Source organism: Pseudorca crassidens, chromosome 13 (genome assembly GCF_039906515.1).
Source record: "Pseudorca crassidens isolate mPseCra1 chromosome 13, mPseCra1.hap1, whole genome shotgun sequence".
In the NCBI taxonomy this organism is placed as follows: domain Eukaryota; kingdom Metazoa; phylum Chordata; class Mammalia; order Artiodactyla; family Delphinidae; genus Pseudorca; species Pseudorca crassidens.
The window spans coordinates 9798873-9821513 of NC_090308.1; the positions used below are offsets into that span (position 1 = coordinate 9798873).

Here is a 22641-nt window from a genome sequence, read left to right on the forward strand (position 1 = left end):
AGGATTCTTCAATATATGCAAATCAATCAATGTGATACACCATATTGACAAATTGAAGAATAAAAACCATATGACCATCTCAACAGATGCAGAAAAAGCTTTTGACAAAATTCAACACCCATTTATTATAAAAACTCTCCAGAAAGTGGGCACAGAGGGAACCTACCTCAACATAATAAAGGCCATATATGACAAACCCACAGCAAACATCATCCTCAATGGTGAAAAACTGAAAGCACTTGCTCTAAGATCAGGAACAAGACAAGGATGTCCACTCTCACCACTATTATTTAACATAGTTCTGGAAGTCCTAGCCACGGCAATCAGAGAAGAAAAAGAAATAAAAGGAATACAAATTGGAAAAGAAGAAGTAAAACTGTCACTGTTTGCAGATGACATGATACTATACATAGAGAATCCTAAAGATGCCACCAGAAAACTACTAGAGCTAATCAATTAATTACGTAAAGTGGCAGGGTACAAAATTAATGCACAGAAATCTCTTGCATTCCTATACACTAATGATGAAAATTCTGAAAGAAATTAAGGAAACAGTCCCATTTACCATTGCAACAAAAAGAATAAAATACCTAGGAATAAACCTACCTTGGGAGACAAAAGACCTATATGCAGAAAACTATAAGACACTGATGAAAGCAATTAAACATGATACAAACAGATGGAGAGATATACCATGTTCTTGGATTGGAAGAATCAATATTGTGAAAATGACTATACTACCCAAAGCAATCTACAGACTCAATGCAATCCCTATCAAATTACTAATGGCATTTTTTACAGAACTAGAACAAAAAATCTTAAATTTGTATGGAGACACAAAAGACCCTGAATAGCCAAAGCAGTCTTGAGGGAAAAAAACAGAGCTGGAGGAATCAGACTCCCTGACTTCAGGCTATAATACAAAGCTACAGTAATCAAGACAATATGGTACTGGCACAAAAGCAGAAATACAGATCAATGGAAAAGGATAGAAAGCCCAGAGATAAACCCATGCACCTATGGTCAACTAACCTATGACAAAGGAGGCAAGGATATACAATGGAGAAAGGACAGTCCCTTCAATAAGTGGTGCTGAGAAGACTGGATAGCTACATGTAAAAGAATGAAATTAGAACACTTCCTAACACCATACACAAAAATAAACTCAAAATGGGTTAGAGAGCTAAATGTAAGACCAGACACTATAAAACTCTAGGGGTAAACATAGGAAGAACACTCTTTGACATAAATCACAGCAAGATCTTTTTTGATCCACCTCCTAGAGTAATGGAAATAAAAACAAAAATAAACAAATGGGACCTAATCAAAAACTTAAAAGCTTTTGCACGTCAAAGGAAACTAAACAAGATGGAAGAATGGAATAAAATATTTACAAATGAATGGAAGAAAATATGTACAGAATGGAAGAAAATATTTACAAATGAATGGAAGAAAATATTTACAGAATGGAAGAAGATATTTACAAATGAATCAATGGACAAAGGATTAATCTCCAAAGTATATATTAACATATATTAATCTCCAAAATATATATGCAGTTCAATATTAAAGAAACAAACAACCCAATCAAAAAATGGGCAGAAGCCCTAAATAGACATTTCTCCAAAGAAGACATACTGATGGCCAAGAAGCACATGAAAAGCTGCTCAACGTCACTAATTATTAGAGAAATGCAAATCAAAAGTACAATGAGGGGTTTCCCTGGTGGCGCAGTGGTTGAGAGTCCGCCTGCCGATGCAGGGGACACGGGTTCGTGCCCCGGTCTGGGAAGATCCCACATGCCGCAGAGCGGCTAGGCCCATGAGCCATGGCCGCTGACCCTGCGCGTCCAGAGCCTGTGCTCCGCAACGGGAGAGGCCACAACAGTGAGAGGCCCACGTACCGCAAAAAAAAAAAAAAAAAGTACAATGAGGTATCATCTCACACCAGTCAGAATGGGCACCATCAGAAAATCTACAAACAACTAATGCTGGAGAGGGTGTGGAGAAAAGGGAACCCTCTTGCACTGTTGGTGGGAATGTAAATTGATACAGCCACTATGCAGAACAGTATGGAGGTTCCTTAAAAAACTAAAAATAGAATTACCATATGACCCAGCAATCCCACTACTGGGCATATACCCAGAGAAAACCATAATTCAAGAAGACACATGCACCCCAATGTTCACTGCAGCACTATTTACAATAGCCAGGTCATGGAAACAACCTAAATGCCCATTGACAGACAAATGGATAAAGAACATGTGGCACATAGATACAACAGAATATTACTCAGCCATAAAAAGGAACGAAATTGGGTCATTTTTAGAGACATGGATGAATCTAGAGACTGTCATACAGAGTGAAGAAAGTCAGAAAGAGAAAAACAAATATCATATATTTACACATATATGTGGAACCTAAAAAAGTGGTACTGGTTTGCAGGGCAGAAATTGAGACACAGATGTAGAGAACAAACGTATGGACACCAAGGGGGGAAAGTGGAGGGGGGTGATGGTGTGATGAATAGGGAGATTGGGATTGACATGTATACACTAATATGTGTAAAATGGATAATTAATAAGAACCTGCTATATAAAAAAATAAATAAAATAAAATTCAAAAAAATTAAAAATAATAAATAAAAAGATACATGCAAAAAAAAAGAAAATATGGACATAAACAGATAATTTCAGAAGAATGGAAATTATTTTTTTAAACTAATGTTAAAAAAACTAGTTTTTCAAATACAGAAATGCTCAAAATAAAAAATAAGGTATCAAAGAGGCCTCATCATAGACAGGACACAGGAGAGAAAAAGATCAGTAAACTTGAAGACAGACCAATTGGAATTAATCAAACTGAAACACAAAGAGATAAAAGAAAAAAACAAAAAAATTTTTAAAAATCCAAGATGTAAGGAACTATATAAAATGGTATCATAGATAAATAGATGGAGTTCCAGGAGAAGAGGGAGAACAAGACAAAAAAATTTTTGAAGAAATAATGGATGAAAATTTTCCAAAACTTCAACATATCAATCCACAGATCCCCAAAGCTTTAGTAAACCTGAAGCAGGATCCATATAAAGAAAACCACACCTCAGTTATGTCCTCATTCAGCTGCTGAAACCAAAAAACAAAAGATAAAGAGAACATCAGCCTGGGAAAAAGTTCACCCGTTACATACAGGAGGAAATGCAAAAAATAAGAGCTAACTTCTCACTGGAAACAAAAGAAGCCAGAAGACAATGGGCCAACATCCTCAAAGTTCTGATAGAAAAAAACTGTCAAACTAGAGTTCTATATCCAGTGAAAATATGAAGGCAAAATAAACATTGAAGGCAAAATAAAAATGAAGGCAAAATAAACACTGTCAAAACAAAAACTAAGAGGACTTGTCACCGGCAGACCTGCATACAAGAAACACTGAAAGAAGTACTTTAGGTCATAGGGAAATAATACAGATGAAAGAAATAAAGAGTACCAGAAATAGTAAACATGTGAGGATAAATACAAAATTCTATTTAAAATTATCTCTATTTCATATATGTACAAATGTATATGTGTCTTAGATTTTATATGTTTGTATAGGTTTTATTTTAAAGTATATTTATTTTATATATGTATATACATTTATGTTTCTTTTAAATACTACTGACTGCTTTTAAATAATAACATTACTGGACTTGTATCATACACAGATATAAAATATATGACAATAAGAGTTCAAAGGGTGGGAAAAGTGGAATTATAACATTATAGGTTTCTTTATTATTTCTGAAGTACAATATTACTATTTGGAGGTAGACTATTAAAGAGTAAAGATGCATATTCTAATCTCTTAAGCAACTACTAAAAATATACAAAGAAACATAGCCCACATTTTTTTAAAGGAAAAAAAATGGAATACTAAAAATAGGCAATTCACCTAAAAGAATTCAAGAAGGAGGAAAAGAGAAAAAACATATTAGATAAATAGAAAACAAATACCAAGATGATAAACTTTAACCCACCAGTACTGGGACAAAGGCAAAATTTGAATGTGGATTATTGTATCCATGTTAAATTTCCTGAAATTGATGCTAATACTGTGTTTGTATAAGAGAACACCCTTTTTCTTAAGAATTACACGCTGAAAAATATGGATATAAAAGAGCATGACATCTGCAACTTACTCTTCAATGGGTCAGAGAGGGGAAGGAGAGAGGAGGAAGAGAGAGTTTTTTTAAATAAAAGATTTTCATTATTTTTTTATATATAGAAGAAAATTTTCTTTATATTTTTTATATAGAAAAATAAGCCAAACTAAACAACCTGTTGTTTGGGAATGCATACATTCAACAATCTTGAGGAAAATAGGGCAAGGCATTAATAATGACTAGCTCAGGTAGTGATGACCTCAGGGAGGGGCAGGAAGATGGGACAGGGCTGAAACCCAAAGGATATAAGTAGATTCAAAAGTCCTGGTAATTTTTTTTTTTTTCAAAAGCCCTGGTATTGACATGGTTCTTGAGTGAGTGGTAGTTTCATGGGGGCTCTTTATACTCATGAAAAGTATTTTATTTCAAAATTGCATGTGTGTTGTTATATATAATCTTCTATATCAATCTAATATTATATTTTTAAATGGGGGGGAATTGGAGAAATACTAGAAGATTATCCAGTTTATAAAAATTAGTTTAAATTAGGACCAACTTTTATATTTAGTGAAGAACTAAACAAAAGCATTAAGAAAGTCCCCAACTCTTACTTGAACCAACTGACATTTTATCAGATCCATATTTCTGGGTGTATCTAATTATAAGCATCTATTGACCACCACTGTTTTCCCTTTCCTAACAACCTGAGCTACAAAACAATGAACATACTTCCTTGAAACCCTTAATTTCTCTTGCTAAGACAGAATAACTCTGCCTTGAATAAATTATGTGTAGCATTGTACTGCAAAAGAAAAATCTCCAGGTTATGTAGATATAGCCCAATAAATAATTGATCATCATTACCCTGTTATAGGAACCTACAAGAGTCCTTTCTGCATAATTTGATGTCAGTTCCCAATAGCTGAGAGAAGACAGTGAAATACAAGTAGTCAATAGAATCCTTAAAAGTCCTACTATATAAATTCAAGTATCCAAAGACAAGAACCTATAAGATACAAAATTACTCTACATGTTGGTGGTTGTTGGGTAACCTTCATATATACCACAGAGTGCTTTATCTGTTTAAAGTGTTTAGTTACAAAATAAAGGAAGGGCTTCCCTAGTGGCGCAGTGGTTGAGAGTCCGCTTGCTGATGCAAGGGATACGGGTTCGTGCCCCGGTCCGGGAAGATCCCACATGCCGCGGAGCGGCTGGGCCCATGACCCGTGGCCGCTGAGCCTGCGCGTCCGGAGCCTGTGCTTCGCAACGGGAGAGGCCCCAACAGTGAGAGGCCCGCGTACCGCAAAAGAAAAAAAAAAAAAAAGTGGGCTATATGTGTGTGTAAGTCAGAGAGAAAGAAATTGATAATGTTCACTGATCTTTTCAAATGGCAATTCTGGGGTGTGTGAGAATGAGGACATTGTAGGGAGTCTTTGATGAGCCAGCCCCTCAGTAAGTGCAAGGAGCAGTGATATGTCTCCACAGCACTGCAACCAACTTCCACCCTTCCCTCTTAAACACAGCCATGTAATGCTGTCACTTTGGACCAGCTACATATGTTGAATAGAAGACGTCTAAAGATAAATAGCCCCGCCCTACTTGACAAAGACTGGAGGGTTGCTTCAGGTTTCTTCTAGTTGCTTTATTACTGTCTTCTCGATTCTGAGACGGCAGCTCCAAGGATGGAAAGGAGATGTAGTTCCTGCTTCTTGTAGGCTTGCTCACTGCCCTCGCTCAGGGTCTGGATAAAAGGCGCAAGAGCAAAGCTGCCCCTCAGACTCACGCCAAGGTCTCTGTTCAACTGCAGACTACACAGTTCCACATTTTTTCCGCCCTAATATGCTATCACTGTCGTGCCTGCTTCTTAATCCACATACTCCGTCCTTCACAGGTTCTCAGAAAGGGGTGACCAGCGTCCTTGGGAGGCTATTTCTAAGTTCTGCTCTAATAACATGTACCATTTAATGAGTACTATGTATCAGACACTGGACTAAATACACGTCATTTAATCTTCACAACGTTTAAAGGTAGATATTATTAATCCCATTTAACAGACTGGGAAACCAAGGCTTAGAAAAGTCAACTGATTTGTCTAAGGTCATACTTCTGGGAAGAATTTTGGGATCTGTCCTTCCGAAAGGCATACATGCCTGTAACCACTATCCTATATTTGGGAGAGGAGCAGCAGAGAGCATCAGAAAGGTCACAGGCTTTCCAGCCAGAAGCCTGGCCACTAATTAGTGTGTGATCTTAGGTGATTATTTAACCTCTCCAAGCCTCTATCACTTCATCTTCAAGGTGAGAAAAATCATTCTACCCTGCCTTTCTTCCACGGTTGAAGAGAGTATCAACACCTGTTGCTGCATTCCAAGAAGTCCACTTCTCTTGAACAAAGTTCCCTGTCCATCTCTTCAAGGTCAGGAAGAAGAGGTAGGGTGGAGAAGAGTTGCAGGAAACGGAGGTCTAAAACTAAGTTTAGAAGTTATATGTCTTATTTTCAAATTTCATATTTGCCTTTGTGTTACAGTATGGAAAAACATGGACCCTCGTGTTTAAAAACAAATTCTGCTAATATTAAAGTTATCTAGACATGAAATTAATCAAAATAGGCAACCACATAGTATATGCTCAATAAATAACTGAAGGAATGGCAGAAGGAAGGCAGACAGAGAGCAGACAAAACTGGCATTCTCTCTTGATCTCTCCTAGCCTGTTGGCATTTCATTTCCCGTGCATGTGACTAATTGGGACTCTGAGTCTCTATCAAATTAATTTGGTCAAAGTTATTTAATTTCACCCTGGCATTAGCAATGGTAAAGAACTTAAAAGCAATACAGTGACAAATATTCTTGCTAAAGCGTAACATTCTATGATTTGAGCAGCCCTATGATTTTTTGTAACTGAGGCATCATGTTACGATGAGCCTATTTTCTTGAAACTTCAAATTGGCTAACTGAAGCAACACTCATGGACACCAAAGACACACATACATGTAGAGCTGATCTAAAACTGAAGCTGCTGACAGTAGCTAATAAAATCCCAGTGCACATGTTTATTCCTACAGCCATCCTTTAACACAACGCTGACACAGAAAGATCCCTAACAACCTGCTAGTGAGGACTTTGGGGAACTCTTGGAAGAAACACACAGAGATGAGGTGAAAATGAACTTATGATGGTTTGGTTAAAAGCAGTGTTTGAAAGAAGAAAGTAAAAGAAAGTAAAAGTAGAGTAAAAGTAATAACTGCAGGGGACCCCTAACCATACAGTGGGGATTTGGGTGTTTAGAGAAAATGAAATAGTCACGATCCTAAATGAAACACACTTGTGGCTGAAGCTCTGCCACACAATCACAAAATTAATCCATTTTCTCCACTCTTAACACAGCTAAAAAAGCGCAGAGATGCCAGTATAGATCCGTTCAAAACTCTGGTAACATGAGGAACATAGTGAATATGCTCTACCTAGGGGAACACCTGTAATGAAGCCACCATTGGAAGGATGGCATTTCTGTTCTACCGTATGACATCACCATGTCAGGGCCGGGATTTATTATGACTCAGACTGCAAAATCACCCAGAACCTCTGGCCCCTTCCCCCAGTTCCCCAGGTCTGTAAGGACAAGAGGGTGGCTCTGGATGGGGGCAGGGGAGCAGCAGCAGGAACAACAGGGCATTTCTCCCATCATTCTGAAAGCCTCTGCATACCCCGACCCTCCCGCTACCAGGTCCCCAGACAGACTCCACCAACTAGCCTCAAATGTGCACCAACGTTAACCTTCTAGAAGAGACCTGGAAATTTTACATAGTCAGAAATGGAGTTGTTGTCTGTAAGAAAGGCTGGGGGAGTTAAGGAGCATATAGCTGAGATCTCTCTCACCTGTTCTCACTCAATCCCATGAAAATTGTTCATCACAGCACAATGTTCAGACACAAAATGTTTCCCCTCAGAGTCAGAGGGCTTTAAGTGAAAAGTATTACACTGTCAAGAGATCGTCCATTTCTGACTGAGACAGCATTTGGAATATCAAACACCAGGCACAAAATCAGAACCTATTAATACTTACCACAGACAAAAGTAAACATACACAAAAGCTTTTAATTAACCCTATCCAACAGAAGCAGAAAGAGTATCATGCCCCATAATAGCTAGGAAAAGCAAAGAACTCCCAATAAATATATTGCTTTTTTTTCAATGGGAGGGGGTAGTAGCTATAAGTTTCATTGAGCATAAGATACCAAGAATTACACAAGAAGCTGCAATGCAAATGTTGGACCCAATAAGAGCAATTGAAGTGGATTCTGAAATGTGGTTAAACTACTTTATCTAATACTATTAACAAACAAGAAGATCTTTAGTTAGTTGGCAGGAAGATAGTTGCTATCAGCCAATTTGATTTTCCTGAATGGAGAAGACGTGCATGCACTTTTTTCCCCGATAAAAGCCCTAAAGTCCCAAAGTTTTGTTTCTGGAATCATAAGTTACTATGCAGTGTCATACTCTTCCTGACAGGCCTACAGTCTCCTTTTACCTGTTCCCCAATATTGGGAGGGGAGGGGAAAGTGTTTGCTTGGAGCATTTTTTTTACTGAAACCTGTTTTTAAAGTGAATCGTTTAGAAACCTGATAGTAAATCAGAAATTGATCAAGAGTGAACATCTAAGGAGAACGAAAAATGAAATTATCCTTCCAAGCCACATGGAGTGGCCAACACTCTGAGACCTAAAATAACCAAGATTTCTCGTTAGTCAGGGAAGGTATGTAGAAGATTTAGTCAACTGAGCTTCACAAGATGCCCTACAGCTCGTGAGCACGAAAGGAAGTCGATTCTGTTTATCCCTGACTTAAGGATCTGCCTCATCCCCGCTTCCCACAGAAGGCTACATCTGGGCTGGTTTGCTAGTCTCCAAACTCAGTAGGGCCCGCGCCAAGAATCAGTCACCTGCAAGGTGCCACTCAACCCTTGGGTGCAACAAGGCCGGCACACCTTCCAAGTGTCCTCTCTCCCTTCTCCTCCACTCCCAGAGCCCGACCCAGAACTGCATTATCTCCGGGGACCGAAAAGCAAACAGACCTTTTAAAGAAAAAGAGGGAGTGCGGGGTCTGTATTATCTAACAATATACAATAGATAAGGCTTCTAGAAAACGAAAGTAGCGAGGGGAGAGGGACAGGGATCGGGGAGGCGAGGGGTGCCAGGCGTCGGGGAGCTTTCGCCACCACTTACTCGAAGGCGAAGAAGAGTCCGCTAGTGACCAGGATGAGGATGAGAGTCAGGTAGAAGACGCCCGTCTGCCGGGCCATCATGATCCTCCCGTTGCAGAAGAACTTGTTTCTTCCCGGGAAAACCTCCCATTTCCTCCGGGCCGCGATTTTCTTCTTCTTGTGGGGCGACTCCATGGGGGAGGAGCTGTGGGTGCTGATCTGACTGTACTCGCAGTCTTTCATGGGCCCGCCGCCGCCGGGAGGCATCCACGAGGGCAGCCGGCTGGGGGCGCACACCCCCAGCAGCCCCCCGGCCGCGCGGCCCCCGCCGAGCCACGACCGCCGCCGGCCGCCCGGCCGCCCCCAGAGCCTCGGCGCCGCGGCCCCTACGCGGGCTCCCGGCTCGGCGACAACTTTGCCGAGGACACCCAGGTTAACCCTTTGGGGAGCCCAGCTGTCATAGCCGGATCCCCTGCCTAGAGGGACGGTGCTCGCCCGCAGCCCGCGGCGGCGGTCCTCAGTCGCTTCCAGCCCGCGTGCTGGGGCTCCGGGACCCCGCGGGGCGCGGGGGGCTGCCCAGTCGCCCCAGTGCTTGCCGTGCGCCCTCTCCCTCGCACAGCCGCTCGCTCGGCCCCGCAGCCCCCGGCCCTCCGGCCGCGCCTCGGCTCTGGCCCGCCGACCCCCGAGCGCTGCGCCCAGAGGCGACACGAGGCGGCGGCCCCGGCGCCGGCTTCCTCAGGAGCCACTTCTGCGCCTCGGTCAGGTTTATTCTAATCCTTCCTCCCGGCGGCGGATCCTCCCCAGGAGAGAGCGATGGAAACTGGGAGGCAGCTTGCGGCCCCAGCAACCCCTCCCAGGGGTGGGGAAACCAAGCACGTTATTCTGTCAGGAGCGGGCTCGGCGACAGCCCGGGCGCTGCTCGCGCGGCGACCCCGCGCCGGCGCGCCTGGCAGGCGAGCCGAGTCCGCGGCCCCCGCGCTGAGCTGCCGGGGCCGCCTGGGCTGAGGGTCGCGGCGGCGGCTCGCGGGCTGCGCGGCCAGAGGCTCCCTGGTTCCCTCCGGCCCCATAGGAGCCAGGCCCGGCGCAAGGAGGGCCGCCGGGAGCGGCGGAGCGCGTCTCTGGGCCGCGGGGCGAACGCCACAGACACTTGTTTGCGAGGATGAGCCCCGGCGCGCGCGCCTCGCTCCGAGCTGGTCCGCCTCCTCCCGGCCCGGTGGGCGGCGGCCGGCGCCTCGCCCGCCGGGCTCCTCCTCCGGCTCCTCCTCTCGGGCGAAGCCCGCACGGACTCGGAAGGGTCCCCCGCCCCCGTGCCCACCAGCAGGGCAGGCGAGGCCCCGGGGCGGGCGCTGGACTCCCTCCGGCATCGCCCAAGGGCCTCTCCGGCCGGGCACCCGATGCCCCGCCGCGCGCATTCCCACAGACTTCTGTCCGCTTCCCGGCTTCTCCCGGTTTATTCCCGGCGGCCGCTGCCGCCTCGGGACACACATTTACGCAGCAACACGCAAACCCATTCTGGCTACTCCTGGGGACCCGAGGAACCGGCGCGGAGTGGTGACCCTCCCCTGCCCGCCCCGACTCTTCCTCTCCCTCCCCCAGCGGGGCGCGTGCTCGAGTGGCGGGGGCTCTGCTGCTGCCCGGGAGTGGGTTGGGGGTGCCCCGGCGACAGGATGGGGAGGCGCTGCACGAGGCGGGCCGGACTCCGGGATGGGGGCTGCGGGCGGGAGTCTCCGTGCCCGGCCAGCTTCCAGGCTTCCCGCGGGGAGGAGGGGACAGCGAAGCGCCCTGGGTCCCTCCCGGAGGACCAAGCCCCGTGGCAGCCAGGCTCTGCGTGCGTTGCTGCTTCCCCTGCCCTTTCTCACTTCTCCGACACGGGCGCTCACAATTTGCTCGCTTTATTTCTCTCCTTTCCCCCCGCGAGCTCCCACGGCGGCAGAAGGGCCACCCGCTGTGCTCTCCCGCCCCGCCCGACTGTCCCCACGGATCTGCTCGTGCGCTCGGCCCCGGCTTTGCAGCGGGGGTCTGAACCCTCCCGCCGTGGGCACAGCCGGTGGGCCGCGAGAGCGAAGACGGGGCGGGGACGATCGGTTTTCCGCGCCCCAATTTCCTTTCACGGCCTATTGGGACGTGTAGTTCTTCCTCTCGCCGTCCGGCTCCGAGAGGAAACGCAACTAGGGGACCAAAAAACTACAAATCCCTGCATCCTCCGCGACGAGGGCGGGAGAGGCGTGGTACTGAGCGTTCTGGTGCTGTTTGGTTGGAGATGGAAACCAACAAAGGGAAGGGCTGGGGTTCTACTGCGCCTTTTCGGTGCTGGGCGCTTCACACGTTACGCACGTTCTTTATCTAATCTTCACGACAACCCTGCGAGGCACTATTGTATCCAGCCGACTACTTGCCAGAGATCACAAACCGCCCGGGTGGTCGAGATGGGATTGAACCCAGAGCCCTGAGAATTTCACTCATTAAGCGCTGCCTAGGTGAGCGGTGTCAAAGGGAGATGAGATTGGTTTATCCAAGAGAGGAAAAGAACTAGGGGCAGTTGGGAAGAGCTTCCTGTAGTAAGGAAAAAGTGGTGGGAATGGCAATTCGAGTAGGACATGAAATTATAAGGAGTTATGAATAAAAATGGTATTTACCAGGATCCATCATAAAGCAGGTTAGGGGAATGGGTAGGACCTTAGTTAGAAATGGGTCCGAATGGTTTTAGATATTGTATGACCAATGAGCACATTGTAGGGACAATTCAGTACTCTGCGGCTGTACTGATTTTTAAAAAAACAACTGGCAAACCTCAGACAATTCAAATGAAAACTCTCCCATGCTCTCCTATCCTTTAGCTCATGGGATCAACAGGATGTTATTTGATTTATTTCAAGCACCTTTTCTCCAGGTGTCCAGTTAATATACTAAATACATTGACTTGGTTGCTTGAAAAAAAGACTCCTATTCTTGTTCTCAATTAAGCCCTTAATTTTTCTGGCATCGTGGTTATGCTTTTTAATAGTCCTTCTCTGTTAGAGAAACATACAAAAATATCTGCATGTGCTTTAAAATAGTCCAGCCCATCCACCCCCAAAAAACACGAGGATATAGATATTGGCAAACTTGAAAATTGTTCATGTTGGGTGATAGATATATCTTTATTAGTTATCTGTGGCAGCAAATTATCACAAACCTAGAAGCTTAAAATAACACAGATTTATTATCTCAGTTTCTGTGGGTCAGGTGTCCAGGCACTTGGGTCATCTGCTTAGGGTCTCACACCTGCCATCAAGGTGTTGGCTAGGCTGCATTCTCATCTGGAGGCTCAATTGGAAAAGAAACAGCTTCCATGTTCACTTGGGTCACTGGCAGAATTCATTTCCTTGCAGCTGTAGGACTGAAGACCTTGGCTTTTGCTGGCTGTCCACTGGAGACTGTCCTCAATTCCTAGGTGGCACCTGGCATTCATGGGCCAGCACGGCCACTTACTTCATCAAGTCAGCAAGGAGAGTCTCCAGAGCAAACCTGCTAGCAAGATGGAATCTCATATAACACAAGGTAATCACACAGGGGTGACATCAAATGTGCCGTACTCTGTCCGTTAGAAAGCAAGTCACAGGGGAAGGGATATTACAAGGGTTTGAATACTAGGATGAGCGGCTACCCTAGGGTTTGTCCACCACCGTGCACAAGAGGGTCCATGCTTATGTTTGAAATTTTCCATAATAAAAAGAAATGAATTACATCTTTAAAAATTATCTCTAAATTTCCCACTGCCAGCAAGTTTCTAGATAAGCTGATATGATTGTTTGCAGTTGTCTTCCTAAGAATTCCTTGTTTCTTCCTACTCCATATTTACTCAGACCTATGGCAATTAGCTTAGGACATATACTTAAATTCACTAGAACCTGGCATGACAGCCATGGATTTTAACTCACCACCTAAAAACTACTCTGTAGGGTGTGGTAGAGTTTATTCAGTCATTTCTCAATTATTTAGGGGTGTAGTTTGTGCGAAGTATTTTTTGTTGCAGCAGGGATATAAAAGGATCCAAGATAGAAGTTTATATTTGGGGGCTAGAGGGAGAGGTGGAGAGAAAAAACAATAAATGCAAATAAAATGCACACCAAAAAAGGGAAATAAATGACTAAATGATAAGACAATTTCAGAGAGACGTGACATGAACAAAAAAACAGAGCAGGGTTGTTGGATAGAGAGACTGGGGTGGGGTGAGAGACCTCCGTGGAGGAGACGCTTGAGCAGAGAACCAAATGGTAAGAAACAGCAAGTACAAAGACCTCAAGGCAGATCAAGCTTGGAAAGTTCTAGGGGTGCAAAGTAAACACAGTCTGGCTGGAATGGAGTGAGGGACAGGATGAAAGCTAGAGGAAAGGCTGGGTGAGGCATCTGGACTCTATTCTCCGTGCACTGGGAAGTCACTTAATCTGTGACCACCATTATAGTAAGTGAGGAAGGGTCAGGAGGAGAGTAACATACAGTACTTGCCCTCAGGAATATATAGCTTCCAAACTTTAATGCTAGAAGGACCTCGGTGCATCTAGAATTATAGACCAAAACATTTCTTTTTTATATGGGAAAATTTGAGGCCCAGAAAAGGAGTTACCTGCAAAAAATTTCTTGAGAATGCCTCACAATAACAGATAATTCATAAATGAACCTCGAATTGAAAGAGTGCATCCTCTGATTTAAAGCTTTAGAAACCTGATAACTAATGATTATTTAGTGCCCGTCATGTGCAAGGCATTGTGGTAAAGAAGTTGAATATGGCAGAGAAGCTACAGCCTAGTTGGGAAAGCAAGATGGAGACACATAAGAAAGTAAGTAATGGAAGAAAATTATGTAATAAAAATCACTATCATTTCTGGAATAGCTTCTTGTATTAGACAATATCCTGATTCTTTACACATTTAGCTTATTAAATCAAAAGGACAACCTGACAAGGTAAGGAATGTTACCTTTCTTTCACAGAGGAGAAAACTGAAGATCAGAGAGGTTAGGTGATTTGCCCAAGGTTTCATAGCTGGTAAGTAACGGAGTCAGGATTGATGGCCAGGTGTGCATGTCTGATTCCACTACACAGTGGAGGAGTATACTGTGTCTGACTCACTGCCAACTGAGTAGGGAAGAGTATCTTGATTTCAGTGGAAAGGGAGATCTATGAGGCCTAGACTGTAGCAAAGTGAGATCCAGGACTCTGACAATATGATAGGCAGGACAAGAGGGGCTAGGATCTCAAGGAGATGGGAAGGGTGGGAAAACACATGATGTTTCCAGTTAGAGTGGAATTGACAAGGATTCAAGAGCAAATACTTTACTTGGGAGAGGATTCCTTAAAACGCTGCTGAGACAGGAAGTGAGCTAGGGAGGGGTGAGCCTGTAAAGCTTGCGTGGAGAAGCTGCCACTGTGGGTGGCTGGAGCTCAGACCCTCCAGGCAACTGTGGGAGGTGGTACAGACCCTGCCTCACAGTTTCCCCACCTGAAGGGCAAGTTTGCTGAACTTTGTCCACCAACCCATCTGTTATTAGCTGGGAGCCCCTTATGGGAGCACTAACTCTTCATCTTCTTTACATTGGGCCATGCTCCTAAAGCTACCACAGCCGTGAACCCTAAGAGCACCAAGCTGGCCCTCCCTTGAGTGTTGGTGGTATCTTTGATTCCAGCGCATCGTTCCTTGTTCTCATCTGCCTCAGTGGGTTTACCGACAACAGGGGTTACATTATTAACAAAATTAGAGCTTTGTTCCTTTCATCTGAGCATTCCACAAACCCACCTCGGTCATTCTCAGAATACCTCCAGGCAGCCAAGAGAAAGTACGGTCTTATCCACGGTGAAGGGGGAAGACATTCAGATCCCAAGACAGATGATTTGTATACCTTTCGAGGCCAAGATGAGTGTGCACCTGTGTGGTCAAAGTACGTAAGTCAAAGGGACCCAGTGCTAGAAGGAGAACTTTGAAAATGCCAGAAGGGGATTTCTTTTGAGAGTTCAGGGCTGGTAATTCAGGAATTAGCTCAGGAAATAATTGCCGAAGCTCCCATAGCAGACAAAATTCCTCGGAAAATCAGGCACCCTAATTCCTTCCAACCCAGAGAGTTTGCTCCAAGTTTTACATGTGCTCAGCACATCTGGGAACATCTTGTGTCAAAACACGTAAGATGTTTAAAGTAATAAACTCAGCACTGCAAGGAAAAAATTGGATGAGGCAGAAAAAATTTAATCCAAAATGTACTTATAATTTCCCCAGTGACTTTTTCTTGGCTCTTTTAACACCAAAAAGTTACTTTTTAGGATTTTAATAAAAATAATTCATGTGCATTGAAACCATTGTATTACAAAAAATTTTCTTACACATAAATACGAAAAATGTAAAAGTTTTCAAATTCCCATTACCTTAAGATGACAGTCATTAACATTTTGTTGACCATCTGTTATGTAATTCATTTTATCCACACACATATCATGTTTTTTATATATAAATTTATTTTATTTATTTATTTTTGGCTGCATTGGGTCTTCGTTGCTGTGCACAGGCTTTCTCTGGTTGCGGTGAGCGGGGACTACTCTTCGTTGCAGCACGTGGGCTTCTCATTGCGGTGGCTTCTCTTGTTGCGGAGCACGGGCTCTAGGCGCGCAGGCTCAGTAGTTACGGCTTGCGGGCTCTAGAGCACAGGCTCAGTAGTTGTGGTACACGAGCTTAGTTGCTCCGCGGCATATGGGATCTTCCTGGACCAGGGCTCGAACCCATGTCCCCTGCCTTGGCAGGCAGATTCTTTTTTTTTTAAATAGATTTATTTATTTATTTTTTGGCTGCGTTGGGTCTTCATTGCTGTGTGCGGGCGAGCGGGGGCTACTCTTCGTTGCGGTGCACGGGCTTCTCATTGCGGTGGCTCCTCTTGTTGCAGAGCACAGGCTCTAGGCCCGCAGGCTTCAGTAGTTGTGGCACGTGGGCTCAGTAGTCGTGGCTCACGGGCTCTAGAGCGCAGTCTCAGTAGTTGTGGCACACGGGCTTAGTTGCTCTGCGGCACGTGGGATCTTCCCGGACCAGGGCTCAAACCCGCGTCCCCTGCATTGACAGGCGGATTCTTAACCACTGCACTACCAGGGAAGTCCCCACACACGTATCATTTAATAAAAATGGAATCGTGTCATGCGTCCTGTTCATCCTGTATGGTTTTTTAAAGTGTCATCCCTAACCCCTACTATTTCCCAAGTAACCAATGTAAACAATTTAGTATATATCCTTCTCCAGGCTCATATACTTATAGGCAAACTGTATATACACATATATGCAGTCCATAATCCAATTTCATCAATTGTCTGAATAATGTACTTTATAATTAATCTTTCCTAGTTCACGATCCAGCCCAGGTTTCATACCTAGCACTTACTCTTTCAATAGGGAACAGTTCTACCTCCTTTCTTTTAGTTTCTTGATCTTGACATTTTAGAAGAGTTTAGGCCACTTATTTTGTACAATGTCAGTCCATTTGGGTTCGACTGGCATTTCTTCACAGTGTAATCCACAGTGGGGCTCTCATCAGGTTTCAGCCACAGGCATGAAGGCAACGTTGCTGAAACTACAAGATACCTGCGTGGGTCACACCTGCTGCTGCCTCTGGGCCTGCAGTTCCTCACAGGATTTCGAAGAAGCATGTCCATACTGCTTCCAGCTGCAGGTGCTGGATAAAGCTGGAATGTGTCTCCAGCCCAAGGCTAAACTGACACCCCAAAGTACAGACACTTATTAATTGAGGAGCAAAATAGATATGCACTCAGGTTTAAAGAAGCAAAAATTATGAAGAAGTAGAAAGGCTCCAAAACGGTTTTGTTGATTACTTGTAAAATATGCATCAGAACACTAACTGGTAAAATAACGGGAAAAGGAGAAGCATCCTATGGACGATGAGAAACGATTCTACCACTCCTCAGATTTAACCCTTGCAGGAAGACACAGAGACTAAAGTTCTGAGTTCTGCAAGTCTGGTTCCAATGGCGAGAGCCCAGCCTGGTTTTCAAAACACCTACATCTGGACAGTCAATACCCATTTGCTCCTCAAAGGACATGAGCAAAACAAAGAAACACTTCTCTTAACTAAAAATGCAGCTTAGTCAGAAAGAATTCCAAAAGAATCCAAAGTGGATTTCAGAAATTTCTTGTCTCCTCTGTAAAGAATGGATTTTGAGAAATGTGTAATGCTATTTCGGAACTAAAGCTAGTCAATAAAAAACTTGTTTGACTTTTATTTATTTTCTGAATACATGGAAACCAAATCCAAGAACAAACTTTCCTTGACATCCTTGGCATTTGTGGGAAATAAAAACCTCACTGGAATGAATAACTGAAACCTACCCACCTCAAGTGTTGGTTGTGAGATCAAAAAAATATGTGAAAGTGCTTGTCAGTAGTAAACTCATAAGCAGGTATTACTGGTATTCTTATTATTTTCCCTTTTCTCATCAGTTTTCACCATTTATATCATTCTCTTTCAAAAGGAGATTGAGACCTTTATAAGCGTGTCTACTTAGAAGGACTTCTTCGGGGGGTCAATAGCCTGACTGCTAATTCAGAAAACTGGTGTGTCCTTTTTCTCCTACAAACATCTGCATAACTGTACATTAGTGAAACCTGAAGATTATCCCTATTTGGGGTGTAAAAATATCCGGGATATTCTTAATTATAGATGATCTAATAAGATAAAGATACAAATATATTTTACAGAAATTTTCATTTTTATAACTTTCTGTTGTTCCTGTAGTAATATTTCACCTTAAGAGACAGTTTAATTTGTTCTAGTACAGACTTATTTCTGGGTTTAAAATTATTTCAAAATGTCAACTTTTACTTTAGCTATCTTACATCTTTTCTGGAACAACATAGGTACAATTTGGTTTTTGTTAATAAGCTAAGATTGTTTTCCACCTTTCTATTTAGCTCATTTAGATATGTTGAAGAAAAATCAGGTTATGCATTTTTGGTGGGAAGTGATGTGTCTTTCTCAGCATCAGGTCCAAAGGTCCGTGGTGCTGGTTTGTCCCAATATTCATGATATTCATTTTGATTCCTAGGGTAAGGAGGTTCCACTAGGTTTTTCCAATATAAAGTTGTTATTTTCCTTTGTAGTTAATAAATACAAAGACTGCAAATGTCTTGTTCTTCATCAAACTCTCCCCTACTAATTTTAGTATCTATTGATTTCTTGATTCTATTTCCTTCCCTTTCCTCCCTTCCTTCCTTCTTTCTTTCCTTTATCTTTCTCTCTCCCCCCTACCCACTTTTGTTGGCATAAGAAAGACCTTTCTTTCCTTCCCCATTTATTTATTGATTCACTGGTTTATTTATATCAGTATGGCCTCATAGATACTTTTATTATTCAATGGGATATAATCTATTGTTTTTTGTTTTTAATTAATTTATTTATTTTTGGCTGTGTTGGGTCTTCGTTTCTGTGCGAGGGCTTTCTCTAGTTGCGGCGAGCGAGGGCCATTCTTCATCGCGGTGCATGGGCCTCTCACTATTGCGGCCTCTCTTGTTGTGGAGCACAGGCTCCAGATGCACCGGCTCAGTAGCTGTGGCTCACAGGCCCAGTTGCTCCACGGCATGTGGGATCTTCCCAGACCAGGGCTCGAACCCATGTCCCCTGCATTGGCAGGCAGATTCTCAACCACTGCGCCACCAGGGAAGCCCTAATCTGTTATTTAGTTATAAATAACTACAACTATAATCTGTCAGTAGTTATTTTGACATTCAAACTGTTCCAGGTTTGGCTAGCATGAGCCCCTTCATGCTAACTCCTGTGAAATTTGACATGACCCAGTCACTCCTTGAGCACTTGCTTCCCTGACTGCCTCAATCAGATGTTCCAGGGTCCCCCTGTACTTTTCCTGTCCCAGCCCTGCAATCTGTCATTTCTCCAGGGGGTCCTAGTTCCTTTTAGTGGAAAACACATATGTGTTTATATATCTCTGTCTATTTATATATCTATTAAAACATAGGCACAGATATTTATTTTTCTCAATGCTAAAAACCATGTTTTCAAACTGATAACATGCACTTCCAATCAAAAACTACAAGCTGTAATGCATGCTTCTCACTTTCCATATCTGTAGCTCATTCCTTCCATTATTCTCAATGTATTTGTTCATTTCTTCAAGTCTAGAGTACAAAAAAGCTTTGGAATTGCTAACCCGTGCCACCATGAAAAGCAAACCAGCAAACTAGAGTTAATTAATTATTTACAGTTCTTCTGTTTTGTTTTAGAAAAAAAAAAAAGTGTACATCCTTGCATGTTCCCAATGTTGGGGGTAAAGCAACAACTATGTCATCATTAAATGTGATGTTACCTTTGGGATTTTTATAGATGCCTTTATCAGGTTGAGGAGGTTTCCCTCTACTGCTGGTTTGCTGAGAGTTCTTATATATATGGATGCTGAATTTTGTAAGATATGCTTTCTGCCCCTATTGAGATGATTCATTTTCTCCTTTATTCTGTTAATATGACGTATTACATTGATTGATAATTGAATGCTAAAATTTACATTTCTAACGTAATCCTCATTTGGTCAAAATGCATTGTCCTTTTCATATATTATTGGATTTGGATTACTAATATTTTGTGAAAAAACTTACATCTATGTTAATGAGAGTTATTGGCTACTGATTTTTTTTTTTTTTTTTTTTTTTGCGGGGGTCAGGGGAGGTCATGTCTTTGTCAAGTTTGATTTCAGGATTCTCCTGACCTCATAAAAACAAAATGGGAATTGTTTCTCCATCTATTTTTTTGAGAAGGTTTGGTAGGGTTGGTATTGTTTACTTATTAAATGTTTGATAGAATTCACCAGCTAATTATTTGGTTCTGGAGTTCTATTTGAGGAAAAGATTATGATATCAAACTCAATGTCTTCAAAGGATATAGAACTACCCTTATTTTTTAGTTCATCTTGTGTCAGTTTGGGTAAGTTATACTGTTAAAGAAATTTTTCTATTTCATTTAAGTTGTTGGATATATTGGCATAAATTTGTTCATAATATTCTGTCATTATTTATTTAATGTCCATAAGATCATTTATTGTAGATACTGGCAATTTTCTTAATCAGCCTTGCTAAGGGTTTATCAATTTTATTATTTTTTTTCAGAAAACCAAATTTTTGCCTTGTTAATTTAAGCTATTGTTTATTTTCTATTTCATTTATGTCTGTTCTTACCTTTATAATTACCTTCCGTCTATTTACTTTGGGTTTAATTTGCTCATATTCTTCTAGATTCTTAAGGTAGAACCTTAGATTGATTGTAAACCTTTTTTCTTTTCTAATATAAATATTTAAAACTATAAATTTCCCTCCAAGAATCTCCTTAGCTACATCCCACAAAATTTGATATGATGTATCTTTATTATCATAATTCAAAGTATCTTCTAATTGTCCTTGTGATTTCTTCTTTTATCCATGGTTTATTTAGAACTGAGTTGTTAAATTTCTAAGTATCTTAGAGTTAATGACTTCTAATTTAATAATTTTGAGATCAGAGAATGGGCTCTAAGATTTCAATCCTTTTAAATTTATTGAAACTCGTTTTATTTTCAAGCATATGGTCAGCCTGTTACGATTCCAGGTGCACTTGGAAAGAATGTGTTTCTGCCATTCTTATGTGTGGTGTTCTTTAAATGTCAACTGGTTCAAGATGGTTGATAATTTTGCCAGGTCTTTTATACCCTTACTGTTTTCTCTGGTTGTCCTAACAGTTACTGAGAGGTAGGTATTAAAATCTCCAGCAATGTTTTGTCTACTTTCCCTTTAGTTCTGTCAGTTTTTGCTTCATGTTTTTGAAGCCTTGTAATTAGGAGCATATACATTTATAATTGTTTAACTGTTATATATTCCCAATGAATTGGCCATTTTGTTGTTGTAAGTGTTCTTCTTTTCTCTGGTTATATTCCTTGTCTTGAAGTAATTTTTTATAGTATTAATTTGCCAGCTCAGTTCTCTTATGTGTACTGTTTGCACGGTACATATTTTTCCATTATTTGACTTTCAACTCCTCTGAAACTTTGCATAAAGGTAATTATTTTAAACAGCATGTACGTAGGTCTTGCTTTTTTACCTTGTCTGACAGTCTCTGTTTTTAATGGGAGTGTTTAGTACATTTATATTTAATGTAATTACTGATATGGTTGGATTTAGGTCTACCATTTTTATTTGTTTTCTATTTGTCTGATCTGATATTTTGATTCTTTGTTACTACTCTTGGTTTTATCAAAAAAAATTCAATATTCCATTTTAACTCATCGATGGGCTTTTAACCTATTCCTCTTTGCCTTAATTTTTAGTAGTTTCTCTAGGGATTAAAATATGCATACTTGTCACAGTCTTTATGTAAATGATCATGATGAAAAACCACGATTGAAACAATACCACTGTTGGTGAGGAAGTGAAACAATGGAATTCTCATATACTGCCTCCATCTAGGCCTTTAGTACTATTAGGAGGAAGACAGGTACAAGAGCATTCACTGAAGCATTGTTGTTGTTGTTTATTTTTATTTTCTTATAAAGCTTACCTTTTAAAATATTTTTATTTATTTATTTTTGGCTGCATTGGGTCTTCGTTGCTGCATGCAGGCTTTCTCCAGTTGCCGCGAACAGGGGCTATTCTTCGTTGCGGTGCACGGGCTTCTCATTGCGGTGGCTTCTCTTGTTGCAGAGCACAGGCTCTAGGCACTCGGGCTTCAGTAGTTGTGGTTCGCGGGCTCTGGAGCGCAGGCTCAGTAGTTGTGGCGCATGGGCTTAGTTGCTCCGTGACATGTGGGATCTTCCTGGACCAGGGATCAAACCCGTGTCCCCTGCATTGGCAGGTGGATTCCTAACCACTGCGCCACCAGGGAAGTCCTGTTGTTGTTTTTTAAATAGTAAAAAAAATTAAAACTTGAAATAGCCTATATGTCCATTAATAGGGGATTAGATAAATAAATTCTGAGCTATTTATTCAATAAAATATTACATAGAGTGAAATGGAATAATTAAAACTATAATAATAAACATAAATTTCAAAAAATATATTGAATGAAAAGAGAAATTTGCTGAAGGTCACAAAAATATATCTTTTCTATGAATTATAACAGGATATACTGTTTATGATTATATACATATATAAGTATATACTAAAATTCCCCCCAAAACCCTAAGGCATGCTAAACACAAAATTCAGGGTATTCTTTCTGCAAGAGAAGGAGGGAGGAAAGGAGAAAACGAGGATCAGGAGTCCAAGCTGCATGGCTGATAGGAGGGAGTTTTTATATCTTT

General features: G+C 42.0%; 2 protein-coding genes across 5 annotated transcripts in view; one reads left to right on the forward strand and one right to left on the reverse strand.

Moving 5' to 3' along the window:
* Positions 1-10537, reverse strand: part of ZDHHC14 (zinc finger DHHC-type palmitoyltransferase 14) — a 276640-nt gene extending 266103 nt beyond the window's left edge. Inside the window, exon 1 of one of the 4 annotated variants that reach the window (XM_067701681.1) lies at positions 9364-10537. In XM_067701681.1, coding sequence (XP_067557782.1) covers positions 9364-9608 — 245 coding nt within the window. In that variant the 5' untranslated portion in view covers positions 9609-10537. The remainder of the gene's footprint in view (positions 1-9363) is intronic. The other 3 variants (XM_067701679.1, XM_067701683.1, XM_067701680.1) reach the window with 3 other exon arrangements.
* A 198-nt stretch (positions 10538-10735) lies between these two features.
* Positions 10736-19988, forward strand: LOC137205114 (uncharacterized). The gene is given in 7 exon segments (XM_067702989.1): positions 10736-10996; positions 10998-11048; positions 11050-11352; positions 11383-11640; positions 11642-11818; positions 12713-12881; positions 16860-19988. Coding segments are annotated over 5 exon segments (1023 nt in total). The 3' UTR covers positions 11792-11818; positions 12713-12881; positions 16860-19988.
* The last annotated feature ends 2653 nt before the right edge of the window (positions 19989-22641 follow it).